Below are 23,457 nucleotides of genomic sequence, written 5' to 3'. Positions count from 1 at the left end.
AACTTTTATGTTAGATATCGGATAAATATAATCCGAGCTCATGTTCAAATGTTTTTCCCAATCCAAGACCCTCAGGCCAAGCCCAGGCCTTTGTAGACCTCAAACTTAGAAAACAACTAACATTAACTGCATAATTTGAAGGTCTGTGGAGAGGAAACGCATTGAGTGGTGTGTGTGTGTGTGTGTGTGTGTGTGTGTGTGTGTGTGTGTGTGTGTGTGTGTGTGTGTGGTTGGCACTGTCTGCAAGTAGATAAATGAATAAGTTGTGTAAGGTCATTAGCAATAGAAAATTGAAGCCAACTGGAGGAGTGTTGAACATTAAAATCACCAAGAAAAAGTGTACCGAAGAAAGTCAAGTTTCAAAGAAAGAAAGAAAGTCACATAGTTCTATGATAAGAAGCAATAAATGAATTTGACAGAATGAAGTAAAAGCATATTGAGCCAAAGGAAAACAAAATATTCCAGATTAAGAAGCCTCAGGCATGGGGATTTGTCATTAAATATTTGCTGAAAATTTAAAAATTTCCCTTATTTCATTATCTTTACTACGTTTGTATAATTTCTACATATTACTAGTCCCAAATCAAAGTTAGTAAGTGTTACTTAAAATTATATAACATCTTTTTGAAATTTAGTAATAATTCTGAAAACATTCTGCATAATGAAGGTTGTATTGCTGGTATACAACATTTTATCAATACAACATGATTGGTAACCATATGATCTCTAAAAATACCTTCTTTGTTGGTTCTCAATAATAGAAATCTGTAAACTGGATATTGCTATAAAGCAGTGTTTCTCAATCTTTTTACTCTCGTGGCACATTTTCCAAAGAAGAAAAATTTCGCGGCACACCTACGTAGTCATAGAAGAAGAAATTTCTAAATTTTGCGGCACACTTGGAAAATTTTGCGGCACACTAATGTGACGCGGCACACCCTTTGAGAAACACTGCTATAAAGTATACAAAATGTAATATCTGTTAATTAATGTATCATCTGTTGCCCTAGTATTTACTTGTACACAAATATTCCTCCTGATAGCTTTGTTTCTATTAAAATTCCTCAAATAATGCAGATAAGTTTATATACAAAATTGATTACTGGTTTAATAAATAAGTTTCACAGTGAATGGATAAGAACAGATCTTAAATATGACTGTATTAATCAGTATTCTTTCACCTAACCGAAATTTAACCTATCTACTACATTTTGTAGCTATGTTTTTATTTATGGAAGTCATACAGCTGAAAAATAGCAATTATTCAGAATGCAAAGATTTTTATCCTGAATAAGTTACAGGGCTAACCCTGTAACTTATTCATTTCTATCTCAAGTGTCCACTTATTGTGGCAAATTATGAGCTCACTCAGACAACTACAGTTGTGAAAAAAAAAAAAATAAATAAATAATAATAATAAAAAAAAAAAAATAAAAATTATTTACCTGAATTTATGATAACTTTCTCAGTTCATTCTGACTTCTGCAGCCCATCTGTAATAACCAAGCCATAACTGAACTAATTCGAATTATTTTTTTTTTATTATTATTACTTCTAGTGGCAGCCAATAATATAATATTTAAGATCATATTCTAATGAGCTCTTAAGACAAGAAGCTCTTGGTTCCATTGTTTTGTGAACTAGAATTTTAATGGAACAGATAACATTTATTTCTGGAAACAAGATAAGTGAAGAATACACTGCCATAAGCGGTGAAATGTGGTATATAAAGCTAGATGAATGGTGCAGCCAATTAGTGTGCAAGGGTTTGTGTCTTGAATATAGATCAGGGTATGCCAATCTGGCAATCCCAGAATCAGACCAGTGCTGGTTTATGGAATTTCAGTTTGTGGGAGCCTGGACATTGTATAATATACAAATATTTATTCAAAAATAAATAAAAGTATACATATTTTAATTTGCATAAATGCAATTTTAGTAAACTGAAGAAACAATCTGTATACATTATGTTCTTTGTACACACACACACACTTCTTCAGTACATATAAAATCAGTTATTTATGTAACTGATGGCAATATCAGGTACATAATTTTAATTGTAAGATGTATAATATGGAAGATGGAGTGTTACTGTTATTTTTTATTTAAATTTTTATATGAAGTGACTGCAATTACCCATGTGCACTGGCATTCATTTCAAATAAATAGCAATACGCTTCTCCCATCAGAGCAGTACATTTTATTTAAAGTGTGCATTACAATAACAAGGCAACTTGCAGTACAGCATCTTTACAATATGAGAGCGATGCATTTTGTAGTAAAGTTACTTTGATAACAGTGCATGCAAACTGAAGCTATTGTAATACTTATATTACAAATAATCAAATAACTGAAAAGGATAACTTAACCTTTGAGAAAATATGCGAATATTTTAAAAATATATACCACATAGTGATATTATGAGGTTGGAATAAATCAGAATGCTGACTTATTGGAGTTCATATTAGAGGTGTCCTCTATATATAAGTTCGTGATATGATAACCAAGCAACACTTCACTTAATGCTCAATGGGTGCCTCGTAGCGACATATCAATGTGAGCATCTAATAACCAGTTACTTTATCATTTGTGCACATTTATATGCATTGCAATGTTGGTATTAGCATTAGCCATAGAGTGCACTGGCCAAAAAAAAAGAAGGGGGGAAAAAAAAAAAAACCTTCTCATTTCATTCATCCACTAGCTCCAAATTGTTTGTCTAGTTCTGCCTTGAATCTGTTTAAGCTATCAACTTCTTCAATGACAGATGGAAGTTTTTCCCAGCAATCAACCACCTGCTGGCTAAAGGCAAATCTATCCTGCATATCTATCCTACAACTGTTTTTCCTCAATTTGAATTTATGCCCTCTCAGGCGATTATTCTGAGCAAGGGGAAGAATCCCATCAGCACTGAGAATGCTCAAGCCATTCAAGGCTTTATACTCCTCAATCAGATAACCTCACAGGTACTGTTAGCTTGGAGACAAATAGTATGAATAAGGTTAGAAAATACTGTAGGTGAGGTCCTACCTCTCAGCTAACAGTACCACTGATGCTTACCGTTCGCGGCAGCAACATAAATTTGTGAATTTGAGCAGAGAAGCCCACTCCTCGAGGACGAGCACCCATTCAACTAATAACGCTTCCTTCGTTTTAAATTCGAGCAGAAAACAATTAACTGTCGAGCAGCTCAATGTTTTGAACGCCGGAATGAAGTTCGCTGTCTTGCCGTCGAAGCCACCGATCACAAAACTTGGGAGTAGAAGCAAGCATTTCCAAACCTCCCTGAAGAAGCTGCTAACGAAATCCGCTTCAAAATCTGATGTCACAGTCCTCTGAATGCACAGCCTGCCCACTCCAACTTTGACCGCTGACAGCACGCTGCTCTTTGCTCCATAAGAAGAGACAACACCAAACTACTTCCCGCAAACAAGGGACGCCGCACCATCATATTGGACTGATCAGATTATGTAGAAAAGTCCTCGTCCTGCTACAAGACTGAAATGTCTACAAACCCATGACAGATTCGCCTATCAAAGTCTTGGGACGTTTGGAGTCAAGGGTTAACAAACTAGTCTATGCATGGTTTAAATCAGGGAAAATTTCTGCTTCGACTCTGTGTCTTTTGCAGGCCATGGGGTGCCAACTGCCTCAGCTTTATGGCCTACCTAATATTCATAAGCCAGGCGCTCCCTTCCGGCCCACTGTGTCCTGCTGCAATGCACCTACATATGAACTATCTAAGTATATTGCATGACTCCTTACACCTCTTTTGGGAAATACTGCCCACACTGTCACTAACAGTGGCGAGTTCATTCACCTTATTAAAGAGCTCTCAATCTCTGACAGTGAGATTATGGTGTCATTTGATGTAGTGTCCTTGTTTACATCGATTCCAGTCCAACAGGCTGTAAACTGCACCAAGAGGCTTCAGGAGAATGACTCAAATCTACTGAACAGAACATCACTAACCAAAGAAGACATCTGTACTGCCCTCAACCCATGCTTATCAGGCAGCGTTATTATCTTTGTGGATTCCTAATACAAGCAGGTAAACGGTACTGCCATGGGTCCCCCGTTAGCTCTGTCGTGGCCAACATCGCCATGGAGGAATTGGAAGAACAGATATTCCTGGACCTGTCAGTGCCTATTACATCGTGGTGCAGGTACATTGACGACACCTTCACTGTCATCCCACGTGGTTCTAAAACAACATTACTGGAGTACCTCAATTCGTTGTCAGTGTTCATCCAGTTCACTTTAGAATTGGAAGTTGACGGGTCCCTTCCATTCTTAGATGTCCTGATAAAACGTGTGGGCCCACACATGGAAACCTTGGTATACCGTAAGCCAATGTGGTGTGGGCAGTTTACCCAACTACAGATCGGGCCACGCCCCTAGCCATCTCAACAGCACTACACACACCCCATTCTCCCGTGCTTGGAGCCATTCTAGCTCAGATGAAACTAGGCGTACCAAGATTTCCAGAGTGAGAACAGACCTGGTCAATTGTGGTTATCCAAACCACATTTTAGACAAGTGCTTATTGCAAGCGCAGGAGCGCACAATCCACCCGAGACCGTCATCAACGCATGACAATATGCCTACCGCCTACATTCCCTACTATCTGGGCATGTTGGGCCAGATTTCAAAAATCCTCCGGGAATACTGCATAAAATGTGTGCAGCTACCTGGTAGAAGCTTGCGTTCTCTGGTTTCTAACGTAAAGACTCTGGTCACCCCTCTTTTTGCACAGTGGGGTGGTATACTGCATAATTTGCAAAGACTGTGGCAGCTGCTACATAGGGGGAGCTCGAGACGCCTTCAAGACCAAAGTGATTGACCAATCCTGACACTTTCGCCACCGCCTCTGGCTAGAGTCATTTAACATCTTGTGCAATTCAAGAACTATGAATTGCTGCAAGGGCACAAGGCTACACCCTATCTTAGAGGCAACTATCTTGAAACTGGATAAACGCTGGCAGCAAATCCACACATGTCCATACAACAACTAGCAGCAACCTAACTGTTGAATGTTTAATCTCATGCACGCACAACTCTGTATTTGTTAAAAATTTTTTGTCTCTAACGTCTTTATCCTGTTAGAATTGCCAATGAAAGGGTCCATTTAACCCTGAAAGCTACAAGTCATTTATCATTTATTAAACTTTCTGGATCACACAGTACAATATCAAGATTGTTTTTTCCCCAGCAAATACAACCTCAGTACTCCAGCCTATGGACCAACATATGATTAAATCTTTTAAGGCTCAGTATTTAAAGCACATTCTGGCTGCTCTGACAAGACCAACCATGAACAGATGAGTATGCAGCAATATTGGTGGACCTTCAATACCAAAGATGCTTTTAAATTTATTAATGGTGTGAAGTTCCACATAACTATTCAAATCTTGGGGCATAAGTTATGTCTAGATCAGTGGTTTTCAACTGGGGTACCGCAGCACACTAGGGTGCCGCAACAACATTCTTGGGGTGCCGTGTAATTGGGTTTAAGTTACTTAAAGTTATTATTATTTTTTTAAATTTATACATTTATTTCATTATAAAAAGGCGTATGGTATCCATTGTACCATATATTTTTTTAATTTTGTGGTGATCTATAATTGATCTATATTGACCTCTATATAAAGTTGTTGTTGTTTTGGTTTTTAAGAGCATTAGTAACTAAGGCCATATTGCTCCGAGGATATGCGGTGGTCATTCCCTGACCTTTCCCCATACTCCGTATTTGGTGATCACGGGCTCGAACCCCGGTCTAACCAAGAAGCGTGTGCTATGCACTGCTGCTCCTGCCCACGGAGGCGCCCTCTATACAAAGAATAAAATTATTTTATAGGTACAGTAATACCCCGAAGTTACGCGATAGGTGGGTCCGCGAAAAGCGCGTAAGTCGGGGTACAACTTTGTATATAAATACATATAAATTTTGCTTAATTGGGACCAAGGACTAACAAAAACACTAGTTTAGAAGAAAAATATTAATAAAATTGCAGTTCTTTATACATATTAATACAAAATATGTATTAAAAAAAACAAATGACTTACGTAAAAAAGTTATTTCGATGTCGATGGCTTCATAAAATCTAACAAATTCGTCTGACGACACAGTGCGTTCTTTTTTTCACGCAGAATTTCTTCGTAGCAAGCTAATAATTTTTTTATTCCTTGCTTTGTAGCTATAACGCGTTCTTCGTTGGAGTCTATGTTTTCTAAAATTTTTAAGCCCTTTACAATTGAGCCCTTTTCAATTTTCAACCTGTCAAGTTTGCAATTGTCATGTGCTTTTCGCCGTTGCTTCATTTAGGCCTGTAGCACGTGCAATATCACATGGTCTTTCATTTCGCTCAAAGCGTTTCACAATTTCATATTTTTTCTCTATCGACCGAGGTGGACTGGCCATAAGCCTTACCGGGGAAATCCCGGTGGGCCAGTGTGATTTTGGCCATAAACCATAGTATGAGGCCACTATAAATTTTCCCGGGTAAGAATTTTTGACCCAGTCCGTCTCTGTTTATCGATAATTGCTTTTCTTTTTCTCTCTGAATCTGCAGTGTCTTCACCAGGACGCTTCCTTTTCACACCTTTTAATTAAGTATTTTACTCATTTTTAGGGAATAAAGCACAATTACAAAACGAGGAGGCACGCTTGATACGCATAAACAAAGCTGCGCGCATGTAGCAACTGAATAAACAACACCATAAAGGCAGAGATACACTATTAACACCTCACATTTCTAGGGGTTACTACCATAAAACAATAAAAATCCAGTTGCGTTTCTGCCAGTGAAATCTGTTATAAACTGGTAGTAAACTCGATCTAATTGCATTTGCGATTATACCGATAGCTGGAATTGTGTTGGTTTTTACGTTATTATGGTGAAATGTGTTTCCCCTTCACTGATATAAAAAACATAAAAGCAGCAAAGTTGAATTTTGTTCATCTTTCGCTCTCATTCTCCGCCGTCGCACCGTATATCAATAACATATGAAAAACGACCTTGAAGATAGTGGGCGGCAGCGTTGCCAAACGAAAAAAATCAAGAACCGCGTAACTCCGAGTTCGCGTAAGTCGGGGTATTACTGTATATATTAAAAGGTCGAAAACCATTGTGTTAGGTATTTATTTTGGCCTAGGGGCGCCGTGAACTGAGAAAGTTTGGGAACCTCTGGTCTAGATCTTAGCAACTCCTTCAAAGGCTCTGATACCGAATATCAAATTAAAGACAAATGCGTGAAACTTGCTAAAAAGATAGGGTTCACTGAAGTGGAGGCAACTGATGTCAATGATTTAACTGATTTGCATCACCAAGAATTGTCAGAGGAAGAATTGTTTGCATAGGAGCAGCATCACGTTCAAGAGGAGGCAGCAGTGAGCAAAAGTCCAGAGGTTAAAGAAGAACAGAGCCCGAGAGCAAAAGGAATGTCGAAAGCATTAATCTTATAGATGAAGGCCTAAATCCGTTAGCTGATGAAGACACTAATCTTGAACGAAGCTCTAAATTGCAACGTAAAGTTATGCTAGAATTTGGTTGCTACTATGAGTTGTTGCGTGAGAATAGGCAGTGTGCAAAGCAAATAACTCTGGATTCCTTTTTCAAGAGCTCAAGGGAGCAGCCAAGTGAACACTCCACCTCCTGGGTTAGCATAACACCCCCACCCCACCTATCTGGTCCAAATCCAAGGAAACGGAATCTGACCATGATGATCCCTCTCATCAATCTGCCTAATGGCACCCTCCACCCCAATCTCTCCTCTCTCTCAACTGTTGTTTGTGCTGTACTGTATATGTTGGTTATAGCGAACATACTTTTTCTTACTGTATAAATAAATAAAGAAAGAAAAAATCTCTTTGGTTGCTCATCATTTTCTTTAGAGTGCCCAGTAAATTAAGAAGTCACTGTATTAAATGATGTCTTACTAATAGGATATCATGGCCTTTTCTGTTTACACTGCTCAGAAACTTCATATCTGCCCAAGTTAACTCCCAGATCCCCTTCTTCCTCTACTATTTTTAATTCAATCCCACCAAGTGTAAGTTATTTTGGGGTTGCTATTCCCCAAGTGCATTAAATTCCCCTTGCATTTTGCTGCATTAAAACATAGCTGCCACTCCTCTGACCATTCTTGAAGCCTGTTAAAGTCATCCTGAAGAAGCACTACTTGGCACTGATCATTAATGACTCTCCCAATCTTTATGTTCTGCAAATTTTGACATCATGCCCTTCATCAATGTCATTTATGAAAATCGAAACAACAGTGGTCTCTGAGAGTGGTCCAGAACCAAGCCTTGGGGACCCCACTTCTGTTGTTAAACCAATCTGAAGAATATCCATTATTCATAACCCTCTGCCTTCTGCCCTACAGTCCATCTTAAAACCTTACCAGTAATCATAATATGCTCCAACTTATGCAGTAACCACCCATGAGGGACTGAGTCAAATGCCTTGCTAAAATCCAAATAAACTGTGTCAAAATTGTTCCCTACATCCAGCCCATGAGTAACCGTGTCAAGGTTAGTTAAACATGATTTTCCCTTAACAAAACCATGTTTTGTGTCCCTCATAACACTATTTCTATTTAAGTATCCCTGGCTTGTACTTTTAATCACTGCCTCTAAGATTTACCCTACCACTGAAGTAAGACTAACCAGTCTGTAGTTACCGACTTCACTCTCAGAAGTGCCTTTATGTATTGGTGATATGTTGACACTTCTCCAATCCAAAGGAATCTCTCCAGAGTCCAATGAAACCCTCATTGTTAACCTCATTGGTTCAATTACACTCTCTGGCAACCTCACTCAAAATTATTAGGTTTATGCCATCAACTCTAGGAGTCTTACTAACCTTTAGGCTCAAAAGTTTTTCTAATGAACAGTCAACTGTAATTTTGAAATCACTCATTTCATATGGCTCAACCTCATTCATACAGCCTTTCCTCAGCATGAAGAGACTTCCACCAGTAAAGACCAATTCAATTCATCAGCTGAGTTATCTAATGCTTTCCCACACCCAGTACTCAAGGGGTCAATTTGATTTGTTTTCTTCTTCTTCTTTGCATTCACATATGAAAAACTCCTTGCCCCCATTCTCTCCTCTCTTTGCCAGCCAGTACTTTCTCATATTCAACCTTGGCCTCTCTAACCTTATGTATGGTACTATTACAGATCATCTTGTAGCTGTTGTAGGCTTTAGTACTTTTCATCATTAACTTTCCCCATACTGTATTTTTCTGATCTCTAAGTCTGGCTAGCTCTATATTCATCCACCTCAGCATCATCCTTATGCTATATTATCTGAATCTTGCAATCTACAGAAATTCAAGTTTAATATCAACAAGTAACTTCTCTCTTCTTCAACCTATGAATGGAACTAAGCACTACAGTATCTAATTAGCTTTCGTGTTTGGGGTTTCATTAAAAAAAAAAAAAAAAAATTATGAAATGAGAATTGTTGGTATTAGGTACTGGACATTCACGCTGTTGCCCTTGAGATGTCAGTTCATTTGACTGTTTCCATTAACTCACTCCTTTCTTTACTTCAATAATTCTTTCTAATCAAAGATGCTGTGTTGTTATCCTTAATTAAGCTCATTCTATCAGAGCACTTCATTTCAAATTTGAAGATATACGGGGTTGTTAAAATTAGAGTATTCCTATGTAGAGGGCTCTGGAGTGAGTTCTAAAGCTTGTAACTGAAGAGAAATTTGGACAATAGGTTCAATAAAGAATGCGCTCCGCACTTATTGAGAAAAAAAATTAATTACAAAATTTGTCACTATATGGCGTTGTAGCAATACAAATCACTTGAACAGTGCTACAATTGTTCAACGTGTCCTCCATTTTGCTCAACAACAGTTTCCATTCGAAGAACAGCATTTTCTACAACAGAATGTAACATGTCAACTGGAATAGCCAGCACATGACGTTTAATGCTGTCTTTCAGATCTGCCAGGTTTGACATCCTTCCCAATACACCTGGTTCTTCAAAAAACCCGAAGTCGCATACGGTTGAGGTCCGGTGATCGGGGTGGCCAAGATATCTGGAAACAACAGCTGATGACCCGTTTGTCTGTAAAGGGCTGCCTTAGCAATCTTTGGACAGAGCGGTGGATGTGGGGTGGCGCACCATCTTGCACGAATATGGTATCCTGGGGCACCCATGTTGTTGCAGCTCTGGTACAGCAAAATTTGCCAACATTTCATAATATCGCTGTCCAGTGATGGAACAGGTGCAGGTTCCAGTTGGTGTTACCTGTTCGAAAAAATATGGCCCAATCATGAATGTGGCTGTAAATCTGGATTTACGGCCACATTACGGTAACTAATTTTTTTTTCTAATAAATAGTGTGCACATTCTTTATTGTACCTGTTGTTCAAATTTCTCTTCAGTACGAGCCTTAGAACTCGCTCCAGAGACCTCTACATAAGGATACTTTAATTTTAACACCCCTGTATTATTAACCACGAACTCTAAGATAGAGATTTCCCAAGGTGGTTCTTTATCAACTCTATTCTTTGCTGTCTCTATACCCTTTTTTTAAAATAAAAATGGCACATTTCTCTCATACACCAATGATATCATCTTTATTTGGCGTATACTTTAAAACCAGAAATCTTCATCAGTAGGTACTAGCTGAAGCGGCATCAAAAGTTTCTTCTGTCATCCCAAACTAGTAATCATCTTACCTTCTTTAAGTCAAAACTAAGTTAGCTATAACTCATTACATCAACCTTGCACTAGTATTGAGCCCTTCTACAATTCTTGTCTAAGGTACAGTTTTAGAATTTAAGTTTCTTGGAATTTTTTTAGACTAAAAAGTAACCTTCAATACTCACATCAAGCACAGCTTATAGCTACTGAAGTTAGATGAAGTGAAAATTAAAAAGATAAAGATTACTTTACAATATGTTAATGAAAAATATTTTTTCTGAGATCATGTATGCTGCCACAACTCCTACCCATTTACATTTTGTATTTATTGTGTTTAGGTGGTCCCACTAAACCTTTGACATCACCACAGTCTATCATACTAGTCTAATATACTCCAACTATTTTTGCACAATTACAGGGTTGGGAAGAGATAATCCCAAAGCAGGCAGTCAATACCATTGGCCTCCTACCCCAGCAGACGCTAAAAAGACTACAAGATGGCATAAAAAACAGACAAAGTTTCGAAGTCCAAAGTCCAGGCTATCAATAATTATCAGCTCATTTCAGCCCTTAGCAACATCAGTTAAGATGACCAATGGCAAACCACAGAGAACAAAATAATAACAATAATAATTAAAAAACCCTTTCAACACTAGTCTAATGATGCAAAATGCATGGCAATGCACTCCCTGCCAAAACAAATAGGAGTTTTGAGAACCCAGTGAGTTGCATAGTAGCGAACACCGTTGACGAAACCTCCACATACGTGTGCGCACCTGATAAATCCGACAAAACCACATCGGACCTACAAATAGTATATCAAATGGACAATGATAGCTACGATGCTATCATTGTCCAAAAAATAAACTCAGTTTATGCAGAACAGATTACAATAAAGAATGAGATGAAAGACAATGCGATGGATCTTCAAAAACAGCTGTCATCTTTGCAGAACAAACCAGAGCTCATACTAATCAAGGCTTGCTATTGCATCATCAGTTACAAAGCATAAAATCACAACAAGCGCTGATAGATGCGATAAAAAGGAAAAAAGGAGACAGCAGTTCAGCTAAACCAAGTCCTCATGCTTAAAGCTCCACCCACCCAACCAGACATCAGATGAGCTCACCTATACCGCAATTCAACCCGACACCAAACCCTCAATGTCAAGAAGTGTCTGATGAGACAGATGGCATTGCAAACCTTAGAGTAAACGAATTGCGTGCCACAGATACACCCACACAAATGGAGGACCGTGACAATATGGAATCCCATGAAAGCACATTGCAAACTAGTCAGACCACCTCGATCCTCAAGGAAAGTAACCAGCCAGCACTCAATGACCATATAAGTCTGCACAACACACATCTAAGCAAACGAAGTGAATACCCTGATCATATGATGTCTCAACAGCTCCAGCATCACTCATTATTCTCCCAACCACCTACAACATCATTGCATCACACAAGAAATCAACCTTTCCCTGGCAACTCCATATTGGCATATGCTTGCCCGAAACCTGTAGACATCATCATGCACTCCCTTGGTAAGGAGGTCTGCAGCTCTTCCGATACTACCTCCCATACCAACCAGCCAAGGGGGGGAAGCATACCCATTATGATAATTCTTCAACCCGGGCAAAAGTCGAAGGCGGATCTTGCATCGCGCACAAAAAGACTCCTCCAGCTACATGCCCGGAACCCACTCAATGAGTCCCACCAGTATGAGAGCACCTATTTGTCATAGGCACCTCAGCCACATCAAGGCTCCGTGCAATAGAACAGCCTACAAAAGCAAGAACAAGCAACTTTGTCTCAAAACTAGATCCTCGTACGACCCCCCACCCAAGTTGCAGCTGTAGTTGAAGAAGAAATCCGAATATGTGTTTCTGTAAAGCAGCTGCCAGTCAGAAGTAATAACTATGCAGCTTTTAAACTGGAATGCAACTCAAGAGGTTTCAATAAAATCTCCCACCCATCTATGTAGCCAATTGGAACAATAATCCGACCATTCTATGAGACCTCTGACCGAGATGGACCCTCCTCAGCCTTAGCAAAGAATCACTGGATGCCCACTAGCTGACTCCTACAGGACCCTGTTATTAAATTGCCAGGCTGAGAATATGATCATAGTGTATTCGGTCGCACATATCCAGTACCCCCTAGTAAACACCAATCTTCTTCATCTCCTGCATGCATGCCACCTCTGAATCAAATGGACATGACTATCCCAACCAGGATCACAAATCGCTCCTATCATAAGCCACTGATAAATAAATATTATAGGCCAGCAACCTTGGTAAGAATTCCTATGACTGCTATGCTTCAGCTACATTACCAAACCGTGCGTAGCATCAGAAATAAAATCGACACCTTAGAGCAATTGCTCCTAGCTGCACACTTGGATCTTCTCTCCATCACAGAAACGTGGCTAGAACCCTGTCAAGAATGTATTGCAATCACCGTCCCAGCTGGATACGGATGTGCCTTTACATCGAGAGATAACAGGAGGGGGGGGGGGGTACCGCCATCTTTTATAGACAAAGCCTCTTCACGCTGATCTCTACCATTTCGAGTGAATCGCAAGATTTTGAAGTCACCTCTGTGAAACTCAAGTACCAATCTATCGTACTTCAAGTGACTGTAGTCTATGTGCCACCGTCACCATCTCAAGACCTTATCCTTGAAGTAGCAAACTGGATCCTGCACCAGCTGCAACTGGCCACTGTACGCATCGTATGTGGTGACTTCAATCTACCCCCTCAACTTAATAACCTAAAGCAATTGTTCCTCTCATCTTCTTACCGCAGATCTCTGCCTTGTCAGCGAACTCCCAACTCGTGGGCCTAACCAACTTGATCTAATACTAGCCTCCATACCATGCATCATCGATAAAACCCTAGAGACGGTGCTCAACTCTGACTATGACGCACTTTTAATGCTATTTCAATTACCAACTAATCGCCATCTTCCAAATCGGCAGAACAAAACCATGTCACATGTCAGCCCTATATTCCTGAACATTCTGAGATGCATCGAGGCAGCGTCGTTAATTCCTTGGTCGACTCTAGAGTCATGTGATTTCCAGTTAGCTGTCACCCTCCTTACCAATTGGACTATATCTGTAAAAAGCTACGCGGCTACAAAAAAGATCACAATTTCCCCTTACTCTAAAGCACGGTGGTCCCGCCGACCGGGCTAGCCGGGTGGGTAAAGTGCTTGCCTGGCAACCCAAAGGTCGCGGGTTCGATTCCCGCCTCGGGCTTGGATCAAAGTACTGCAAAAACCTTGGGAGGTGCATTATGGCCACAGAAGTCTATGCGCCAACTACCAAAAAAAAAAAAAAAAAAAACGGTGGTCCCACGACCTGAAGAAGCGATTTGACCTTAAGCAATATCTAGATAAATTGTGGAAGCAGTCTCACGTTACGGACAGAATTGCCTACTCTAGAGCTCGAGCTGAGTTTAACCGCCAGAAATCCACAGCGATCAAATCATACCTTGACAGGACCATACGCGTAGGGAAAGTTCCATATCCGGATACCCCTTCAACTTGATCCCCAAAGCTGGCTTGACTACATCACCAGGTTTACCACCACTGTCAACCTAGAAGACCAGCCCTCGCTACCAACATCTGACACCAGCTTTGACCCACTGACAACCATAATAATATCGAAACAAGAATTAATTAATGCCATCAACTTCTACTACTGGACTTGACGGGATTCCGCAATTTATGCTTAAGAGCCTGAGTCCTTACATCGCGCAACTTCTGTTACATATCTTTATAACTCAGCGCTCTCAAAGCACTGTTTCCCACACCAATGGAAGGAATATCTAGTCAAACCAAGGCCAAAAATTTGAGTTCCATCACTTGTGAAACACTACAGACCGATCTCAAATTCATCCTGTCTGTTGAAATGGCTAGAATCTGCTCCCGATCCTCACTAAGCAAATCCTGCCAGACAATCCTCCACAAATCCACTATGCACTCCCACACAGATCAACTGTGACCAACCTTCTAGCAACAACTAACAGAATCCTCACAGCCTTTGAGAACAGAGACGAGTTGGCAGCCACCTACGTAGACATTGAATCAGCATTTGATGCCGTGCACATCCCATCTCTCCTAAAACTACTAGAAAAGCGCTATCAAATAGGAGGCGACAGCTAAGCTTTCCCCACATCTCTGCTGAATAACTGAATAGTCAAATTATCTGTATATAACTCATGATACTACAAAGTAATGTCAGTTGGAGTCCTGCAAGGGGCAGTGCTATCTGGCCTCCTCTTCACAGCCCTTATTGCTCCACTGGTAATCCAAAAGTTAAATAACCTGGTATATGCTGACGATCTAAAAGTACTCACACCAATAAAGGCAAACCAAAACCCTCACCAAGTCTCAGAAGAGCTAACCCCCACTCTCTCCGCAATATGTATCTACCTCAAACAATTTGGTCTGCATATCAATCCCGAGAAGTCAGAAATCATGGTCTTCTCATTAAAGAAACAGCCAACAAAAATCTATCCAATCCTCAATGGAGCCTCCATCCCTCTTGTCTAACATCACATTGACCTAGGAATAAGTTTCGATCCGAAGCTTCTTTTCGGCCAACATATAGACATACTCCTCACAAAAGCCGCCAGACTGAGATGGATATGTAAGCAACATCTGCACCATGTAACAGACAAATCCACCATGGTGAGATACATCTCAACAATAGCGTATCTGCCACTTCTCTATGCTGCAGAGATTTGGGCATCTGCATCTCCTACCATCAAACCAGTTTTCTCATCGGAGCATTGGCTTCTCAAGTGGGCCTGCCTCCACAGCTTCGGACCACCGATATGGCCAATGCACTTAACATCCCAAGGCTCAAGTCGCTCATTAATGAAAGAAGGCTTGTCACAACAGTCAAACTCATAAATGGTTGCATCTCCTCCCCCTCCTTCTGGGAAAACTGTGCATGGAGGATCCCACCGGCACGACTACGAGCAATCCCCCAGTTATGTCCTCTGCAAAGACACCTTCATCTGTCGGACCAGTACTTCCTCAGCAGATGCTATCTTGAGTCCAGGACCTAGATGTTGACTTCAATAAGTTCTGTCGTGATTGACAATATAGGTAAGGAACACTCTGTTGGGTAGCCAAGGCTACTACTATTATAATTTGATTCTTGAGCAATGTATATTCTTAACCCAAAGAACTATGTACATATTTATGCACTTCAATGTATATCCTTATTGTATGTATTGTGAAGCAAATGATTGCAAACTCACTTAATGTTCTATATATGTAGTATACTAAAGTCATTTCTCCACTTTCCTGTACTTTTTTTGCACTTATTTATCATATCTATTATTTATTTATGCATTTTGGTTCTTAAGGCAATAATGTCTCTGTAGTACAATGTTAACCCCTGGCCACTGTGACGTGATGGGCTGTTGCAACTAATATTATGTAAATTATCATTCTAAGCATTGCAATAAAGATTCTTCTTCTTTACTATCCGTTTATAATTAGATGCACTAACAGAAAAGCCAAATAAACCGGAAAGTGCAAATTGTTTTCTGGTCATGACCTCCAGAAATGTGCTTTAGAAAAATATCACAAAGCCGTTCAAAATTGGTTCTTATAACAGAACATATGATAACGATGAGTGTAGTGCATTTTAGTGATTTGAATTGGTAACTAATACAATTTACACTATAAAAACGATCTTTTAGAGAGTTATATAGCGAAAATTTCAACTTCCAAGGTCATGGAACGAATTACTAAAAAACAATGTGTTATTGGGTTCACACTATGATATTTTCACGATACAATGGTGTCTCTGGAACGGATTAATATCGTAAAGCGGGGTACAATGTATTGTATAGCTACGAGCGTGGTTTGAAATGCAGTATTCATGAATGATTAACATTCATTTTTTTTTTTTTTTTGCAATTAACGTTCATATTTCGATTTTTGTTGATACTTGAAAAAAAAAAAAAACAAAACTTGTAAACCAGAGAACTCGTAAAGAGAAAACTGCCTGTAATTTTATTGAAGATAATATCCAACACACAATTCCATTAAGTTAAATATTATTAAATAAAAAGCGATTATAGCCTATATGATGACCTGAAGAAATCTCACCTTAAAAAAAAAAAAAGTGGACCCATTTAAAGCTAGTAAGGGCTGATTTGATAGATTTAAAAGTCAGGGAGAAGGTGTAAGTGCAGATCAAGGAGCCTAAACTTTCAAAAAAGAACTTAAAATTATTAAAGAGAGGTGGTATACTTCTCAACAAGTTTTTAACATAGATGAAACTGAACTTTTTTAGAAACAAATGTCTAAAAGACGTTTCATATTGAAAGAAGAAAAAACATGCCAGTCTTCAAAGCAGCAAAGGATCGGTCGACTTTATTGTTGAGTGGTAACGCTGTGGGGAATTTTAAAGTAAAACCCCTTTTAGTTTACTAGGAAGAGGGCCAAAGTACAACCCCAAATCGACCAAAGATATGAAAACTGGACAGCCCAGGGCCATCGGATTAATAGATTTATGATTTTAATTGGCATTTTAAGTTTAATTTTGTTAAGTAATGCAGCTACTTACCACATAATTATATATGTATGTAATGGAGAATATTTTATATGTACAGATTTTTAATATTAAATGTTTTGACTGACATCTTTTCACTACTGTTTATTATTTGTGAGTCGCAGTGTTATAGACCGAGACTCACAAATACATGTTACATCACGGGAATGTGGCATTTGCTTAGTGCTGATTCACTTAGCGCTCTCGTTTTTCCGGAGAATATTTTATATGTACAGATTTTTAATATTAAATGTTTTGACTGACATCTTTTCACTACTGTTTATTATTTATGAGTCACGGTGTTATTTTTATTTATTTATTTTTTTGATTTGGTAGTTGTTGGCGCATCGGCTCCTGTGGCCATATTGCACCTCCCAAGGTTTTTGCAGTACTTTGATCCAAGCCCGAGGCAGGAATCGAACCCGCGACCTTTGGGTTGCCGGGCAGGTACTTTACCCACTCGGCTAGCCCGGTCGGCCGCGGTGTTATAGACCGAGACTCACAAACACATGTTACATCACGGGAATGTGGCATTTGCTTAGTGCTGATTCACTTAGCGCTCTCGTTTTTCCGGAACGAATTATCAGCGTTAAGCAGTGGTCACTGTATTTTATAATTTGTATTATCTTACCAATTTTGTAATTAATTATTTCTTATTATGCATATTTTATTTGTTATCCTCTATCTCCCTACCATCCTTTCTTCTATCAGTCTCTATCTCCAATTTTTTTTCTCTTTCTCTCTCGCTTTATATTTTATATAAAAAAATTTTTATATCATAATTTCTTTCATTCCTTGATTCTTTTTCTATATTTCTTCACTCTATTACCTATATCTCTTAACTTAACTTGGTCACTGGGTTCTTTCTGACTATCAGTGGCCCCTGTCCGAGAAACCCCTTTTTTAAATTCTTTCTTTTTCCTTTTATATGATATATTGTTTATATGATATATATAAAAAAATTCTAGCAAAAAATAAACATATTTCTTGAACTTGTAGCATAATATAAAACGGAAAATTTATTTTTTCCATTTATTTTTATCAACTGGAATAAAAATTAGTGTAAGTTCAGTGGTGGGATGGAAATAAGCAAACAATTGTTCATTATTAGGAATATTTTTTTTTTCTTCTGTGGTGGAAAAACTGAAAATGCTTACCAATAAATTATCTATAAGGATTATCTCAAAAAAGGAATTCACACCAGGTATGTGAGAACAGCTGAATGATTCAATGTTGAGTGTAGTGTCAATAAGGTCAGATATCCAGCAAGAAAGTGTTTTCTACACTTTTCACTTGTCAACATTTCAAAATGGAGAGGAAGATGTGATATCTTCATTTGTTATTCAAAATTGAACTACTCTGTGGTGAATAACCTACAGATATCATATTCTGAAGAAAGAATGAACTTTTCCAAAGCTGTACAACAGCTTCATATAATACATTTTCAGAGCACAGGCATTATTACTGAAATTAGCTGAGGCATTCAACTTCTCAACCAGAATGATCAGATAACTGGAATGAAGGATACACAAGCCTGAGAGATGAATCATGGAAAGGATTGTAATTTCACTTTGGAAAATAAATAGTTTAATATGTATGCAGAAGTGTACTGTTCATTACTTTTAGGATAACACTCAATGTACACACAAATTATGTACTAAAATTGGTAATTATTATTATTATAAGCTAAAAATAATGTCATGTTGTGATTGTTACAAGACTAGGAATAAAATATAATGTTTCATTAAATGAAAAATATTTAGGAGTGGGGGATTAAATTGTATTACAATAAGAATAATTTGCTACTTAAATTCTTCTACACAACCTCACTAATTCTGAAATTAGTCTCTTTATCAAAAATAACATTCCTAAAGTTAATTTTAACTACCAGAAATATATAAAAATCATACATACTACAATCATTTCTTCCCATGCTTCAATCGAACAGCTTTTCTGAAAGAAAAAAAAGTCAAATTTACCATCCAGAAGTATAAGCGCACATATTTCTTACAACTGCAAACAAAATTAAAAATGAAGAAAAAAAAAAAAAAAATCCCACAAGATGTAATCAATTAAATTATAACGTTTAAAATGTATTTTTAGTATCTGCTGGAAGAGGATGTTTGCAAAGCCTTATGCCCCTTACAAAAATTAATTTTTAATAATTGTAGATTTAGTTATCAATATACACCAAACTCTGTAAAAGCAGGCATATTTTCCAAAAAACATTAAGAAAAGAATTTAACACTACTTTTATCAATTTGCATCGGCCTTGAAGAATACTATGCATAAAAAAAAACAAAACAAAACATGATACATCTCTCTTTATAAGGTGCTTGTAGAACTATCTTGTTTTTAATCTGCTTTTGCAGCCAGGATTCAAATAAGAAGGCTTATTTCTCACAGCAGAATAAATTTGCTTTTGCAACAACTTTCCTTGGTATTACGCTACTTTCAAAACTTTCAAAAATTTTCTTTGAAAGTAGCAAAATACCAGGGAAAATACTTGCCAAAATGTTAATTTGCAATTGATTTAAAAGATGGAACTGCTATAACAGGTTTTAAAAACACCAACATGGAAATAATGTACAAATGTTAAAGGAAGCAGTTAACAAATAAGTTGAAAATTTCTGTGCATGTATCTCATCATTTTTCTTTTCTCTCCTCATTTAATTGTTAAAATGTTCATAATGATATTATAAGTAGCGATGCTTTTCGAAGTCTTCTGTAAAGAAATATACAAAAAACTCCAAACGATGAATATACATCGTTCAATGTATATTCATCGTTTTTTTTAAGGGAACACTCCCTAAAAAGCCATTGGGCTGTTATCTCCCAAAAAAGTGTAACATAAAATAGGGATAAATAAATTATTATTATTAGGTTGTTCAAGGACTAACTGGTCCCTCATCTAATAGCAATTAATAAATAATCAGATTTATTAATTTTGGCTTCTTCTGTTCTATCTTGATTTAAACAATTTTTATTTCTATTTATTTTGATTGATTTTTTTGGTAGTTGTTGGCGCATCAGCTTCTGTGGCCATATTGCACCTCCCAAGGTTTTTGCAGTACTTTGATCCAAGCCCGAGGCGGAAATCGAACCCGCGACCCTTGGGTTGCCGGGCAGGTACTTTACCCACTCGGCTAGCCCGGTCGGCACTATTTATTTAATTTTTATCACATATCCTGAAATGTGTATCAACATTATCCAATAAGCCAATAACTGTAGTAATGATACCCTTAGGGCACAAATAAAGCCTGAGATTAAGACTATGGTTTCTAGTGACAATACATGGACAAAACATCTGTAAAGAAGTGTTTCATGTGAGTTACTATGTGGTATACAAATCAGAGTTTAAAGTCATAATATAGCTCAAGCTATGTTTTGCCTGAGTGTTGTCATTAGGAACCAGTCCTCCTGACCCAACTTATAAACAAATGGCCAACTAACCTTTTGGCAAGGTCACCTGTATAAAAGTAGTACAATACCAGGCAACCCATTGCAAAGACAAATGTATTCTGTTTGCGAGAATTAAAAAAAGTAAAAAAAAGTAAAGTGCAGCCATTATCAACCCACTGCAGGATGGAAGCCTCCTCAACAATTCATGCTGAGGGAAATGGACCATAATCTGCCACGCTGGTCCAGTGCGTGTTGGCAGATCGACCGTATTCAGCAGTCGGGGGCTTGAACCCCGGTCTACTCAAAGAGCGTGTGCTACTGCACTCCCGCTCCTGCCCACTCGGCTACGGAGGCCTGCGAGAATTAAAACCACTGCATTATCTATGCAGTTTAAATGCTGCTGCTTGTGGTGGTAGTAATGGCAAATGATGCAAGAAAGTGAGCTTATATAGCATCAGCCAAAAAAAAACACACAATTTGCCCATCTGTACCCTCCAAAATTTTTGTCTAGTTCTCTCTTGAATTTATTCAACCCATTTACTTCCACAACAACATACCATCAGGGATAAAGGGAAGGGTTTTTGTTTTTGGAAAGGCGACTACAATGGTCTCAGACAGTTTATAATTCTATACAGTGGGATCAACTGATGATGTTACCAACAGCAAATTCTAAATGGGAAGCATTCAAAGAATTAATTTTGGAAGCTACTAGACTTTTCATACCAACTAAGAAATATTGTTCAAGGTTTAGGCCTAAATGGATGTCAGATGAACTAATGAGACTCGTGGCAGAGAAAAAAATGCACGGGATGCATATAAACTATCAGATGACACAGAAGCTTATGGTTATATAAGCTGGTCTGTAATCAAGTCACAAAGGAGGTTAGACAGGTGAAGGCAAATTACAAGAAATCCTTGGCAAAAGATGCAAAGAAAAACAGCAAATAATTCTTTACTTATATAAACTCTAGAAGGAAAGTGATGAATCAGATTGGTCCACTTGATGTCGACTGTTGATGATCCTGCTCAGGTAGCTGACAGACCGAATGAGTATTTTGCATCTACATTCGCACATGAGGAATTCTGTAGGAAAGTGGAGAACAGAAGCTTGTTAAACTATAACAGGGAGCTTAACCGAAAATACCATGAAACAGATGCAAAGCTTATTTAACATTAGTCAAACAAAAAAAAAAAAACCTGTAATGTGATTTCATTCAGGTACATGTCTAATCCTTCTTTAAATTTATACAAGCTCTCTAGTTCTACAATATTAGGTTCCAACAGTTAATAACCTTTGGTTGAAAGAACAGTTTCTTCTTATAACCAGCCTAATACTACCCTTTTGCGATTTATATACACGTCCCCCACTTTGTGCCATCAGTGAAAGATATCTCCATTATTTAGTTTATTCAAACCTTTCAATGTCTTGAATACCTCAATAAGGATCCAATACAGATGCATAGTCTTGAAACTCTGCAACAACAAAACTGATGTTCTCACTCTCTGTTCATGTAAGAACACTTCTTTATGCCAATAAAGAAGTATTATTATTTACAGTATTCCTTCTTTACCAGCATCAACATCCAAAATGGGGCCTCCAAACCTGCATACATTTGAAATGATAAATATTTTGAATGTGTGGCCTTTCAAACAGAAAATTTTTTTCAAATATTAATGGATTAATAAAATTTTGAATATTTCAACACTTTATTCATCTGCTTTTAATTTTATAAGGGTTAAGTTAATTTGTGTATCAGATACCATTAATTTTCAAATACATAAATTACATGAAAAATCTTTTAAAACTGCAAAACCAGTTGTAATTACAATGTAAAATACTAAAACTTTTTTTTTTTTTTTTTGAGATGTGCAGGCTTGTTTCCCAGCATAAACCTTCTTGACTCGAATAATCATGTCTCATGAAATAAACTCATAATTCTTTTTTATTATCAACTCTTTGCACAAGTATGATAGCAACATCATACTTGTGCAAAGGTGTCACAAAATACAGAACACATGTTGTCTGCTAGTTTTGTTTTCGAAGAGAAAATGAAATACGCTTTCTTGAAACCACTGTACTGAACAGTACAGGTTATTTTCATAGAAATGTATCTGATCCAACTGGTAGAAAAGAATTACCTAAAATAAACAGGAAATGATTAAACTTGAAGAATACTATACTGGCTGATATGAGATATTAGTGTGATACTGTTGCAGTAATTAAGATAATGCATCAATCTGAATAATGTTTTTCTCAGATTGATATTCTAAATTATCCTTTATTTTTTAATTTAGCAAACCAGTCTTTATTAAATTTGAATATAAACTAAACTAAACACAGGTAGTTTATTTCTTTTAATTGCTTTTTTGGCTATTCAGATAAAATTTAAATATATTCAGATGTACATAAAAAATATTTTCATAAGAAATGTGTCCTAAACCGAGGATATCAACAACTTACCTCAACATACCTTTTCTGTATCATGTATTTCAAAGCACCATATTTTCTTTCAGTACGTAAATTGGGACATTCATCTACATAAACAGGTAAAATAGCATAATGTAATATTTACACTTAATTAATATGAATTGCATATGGTTTTTGGGGTATTTAAATTAATATAAACTTTGTCATTATCACTATGTTATATATTTCAATTACTTTTTAGACAGGTATCGAAAGCAGAAATTAATGTTTAAGTTTGATTTTTATAATAGTACTAGAATACCCAAATTGCTATGCAGGCAAGCAAACCATAGCTAGCTGTAAGCATATTCCTACAGATGCCAGTTTGTGCAGGGG

At 37.6% G+C, this 23,457-nt stretch overlaps 1 protein-coding gene across 1 annotated transcript in view; it reads right to left on the bottom strand.

Annotated features, from left to right (window-relative positions):
- LOC150087742 (exonuclease mut-7 homolog) overlaps positions 1 to 23,457 on the bottom strand; it is a 133,641-nt gene that overhangs the window by 38,422 nt on the left and 71,762 nt on the right. The window contains exons 6-7 of the mRNA XM_090370112.1: positions 23,116 to 23,189; positions 19,167 to 19,205 (exon numbers count right to left, since the gene is read on the bottom strand). Coding sequence (XP_090226238.1) covers positions 19,167 to 19,205; positions 23,116 to 23,189 — 113 coding nt within the window. The remainder of the gene's footprint in view (positions 1 to 19,166; positions 19,206 to 23,115; positions 23,190 to 23,457) is intronic.

Source organism: Mastigoproctus giganteus, chromosome 3 (genome assembly GCF_048544385.1).
Source record: "Mastigoproctus giganteus isolate SK-2022 chromosome 3, ASM4854438v1, whole genome shotgun sequence".
NCBI classification, from domain to species: Eukaryota; Metazoa; Arthropoda; class Arachnida; order Uropygi; family Thelyphonidae; genus Mastigoproctus; species Mastigoproctus giganteus.
Note: the sequence above shows the minus strand (reverse complement) of the source record. Positions and strands in the feature narration are given on the sequence as shown.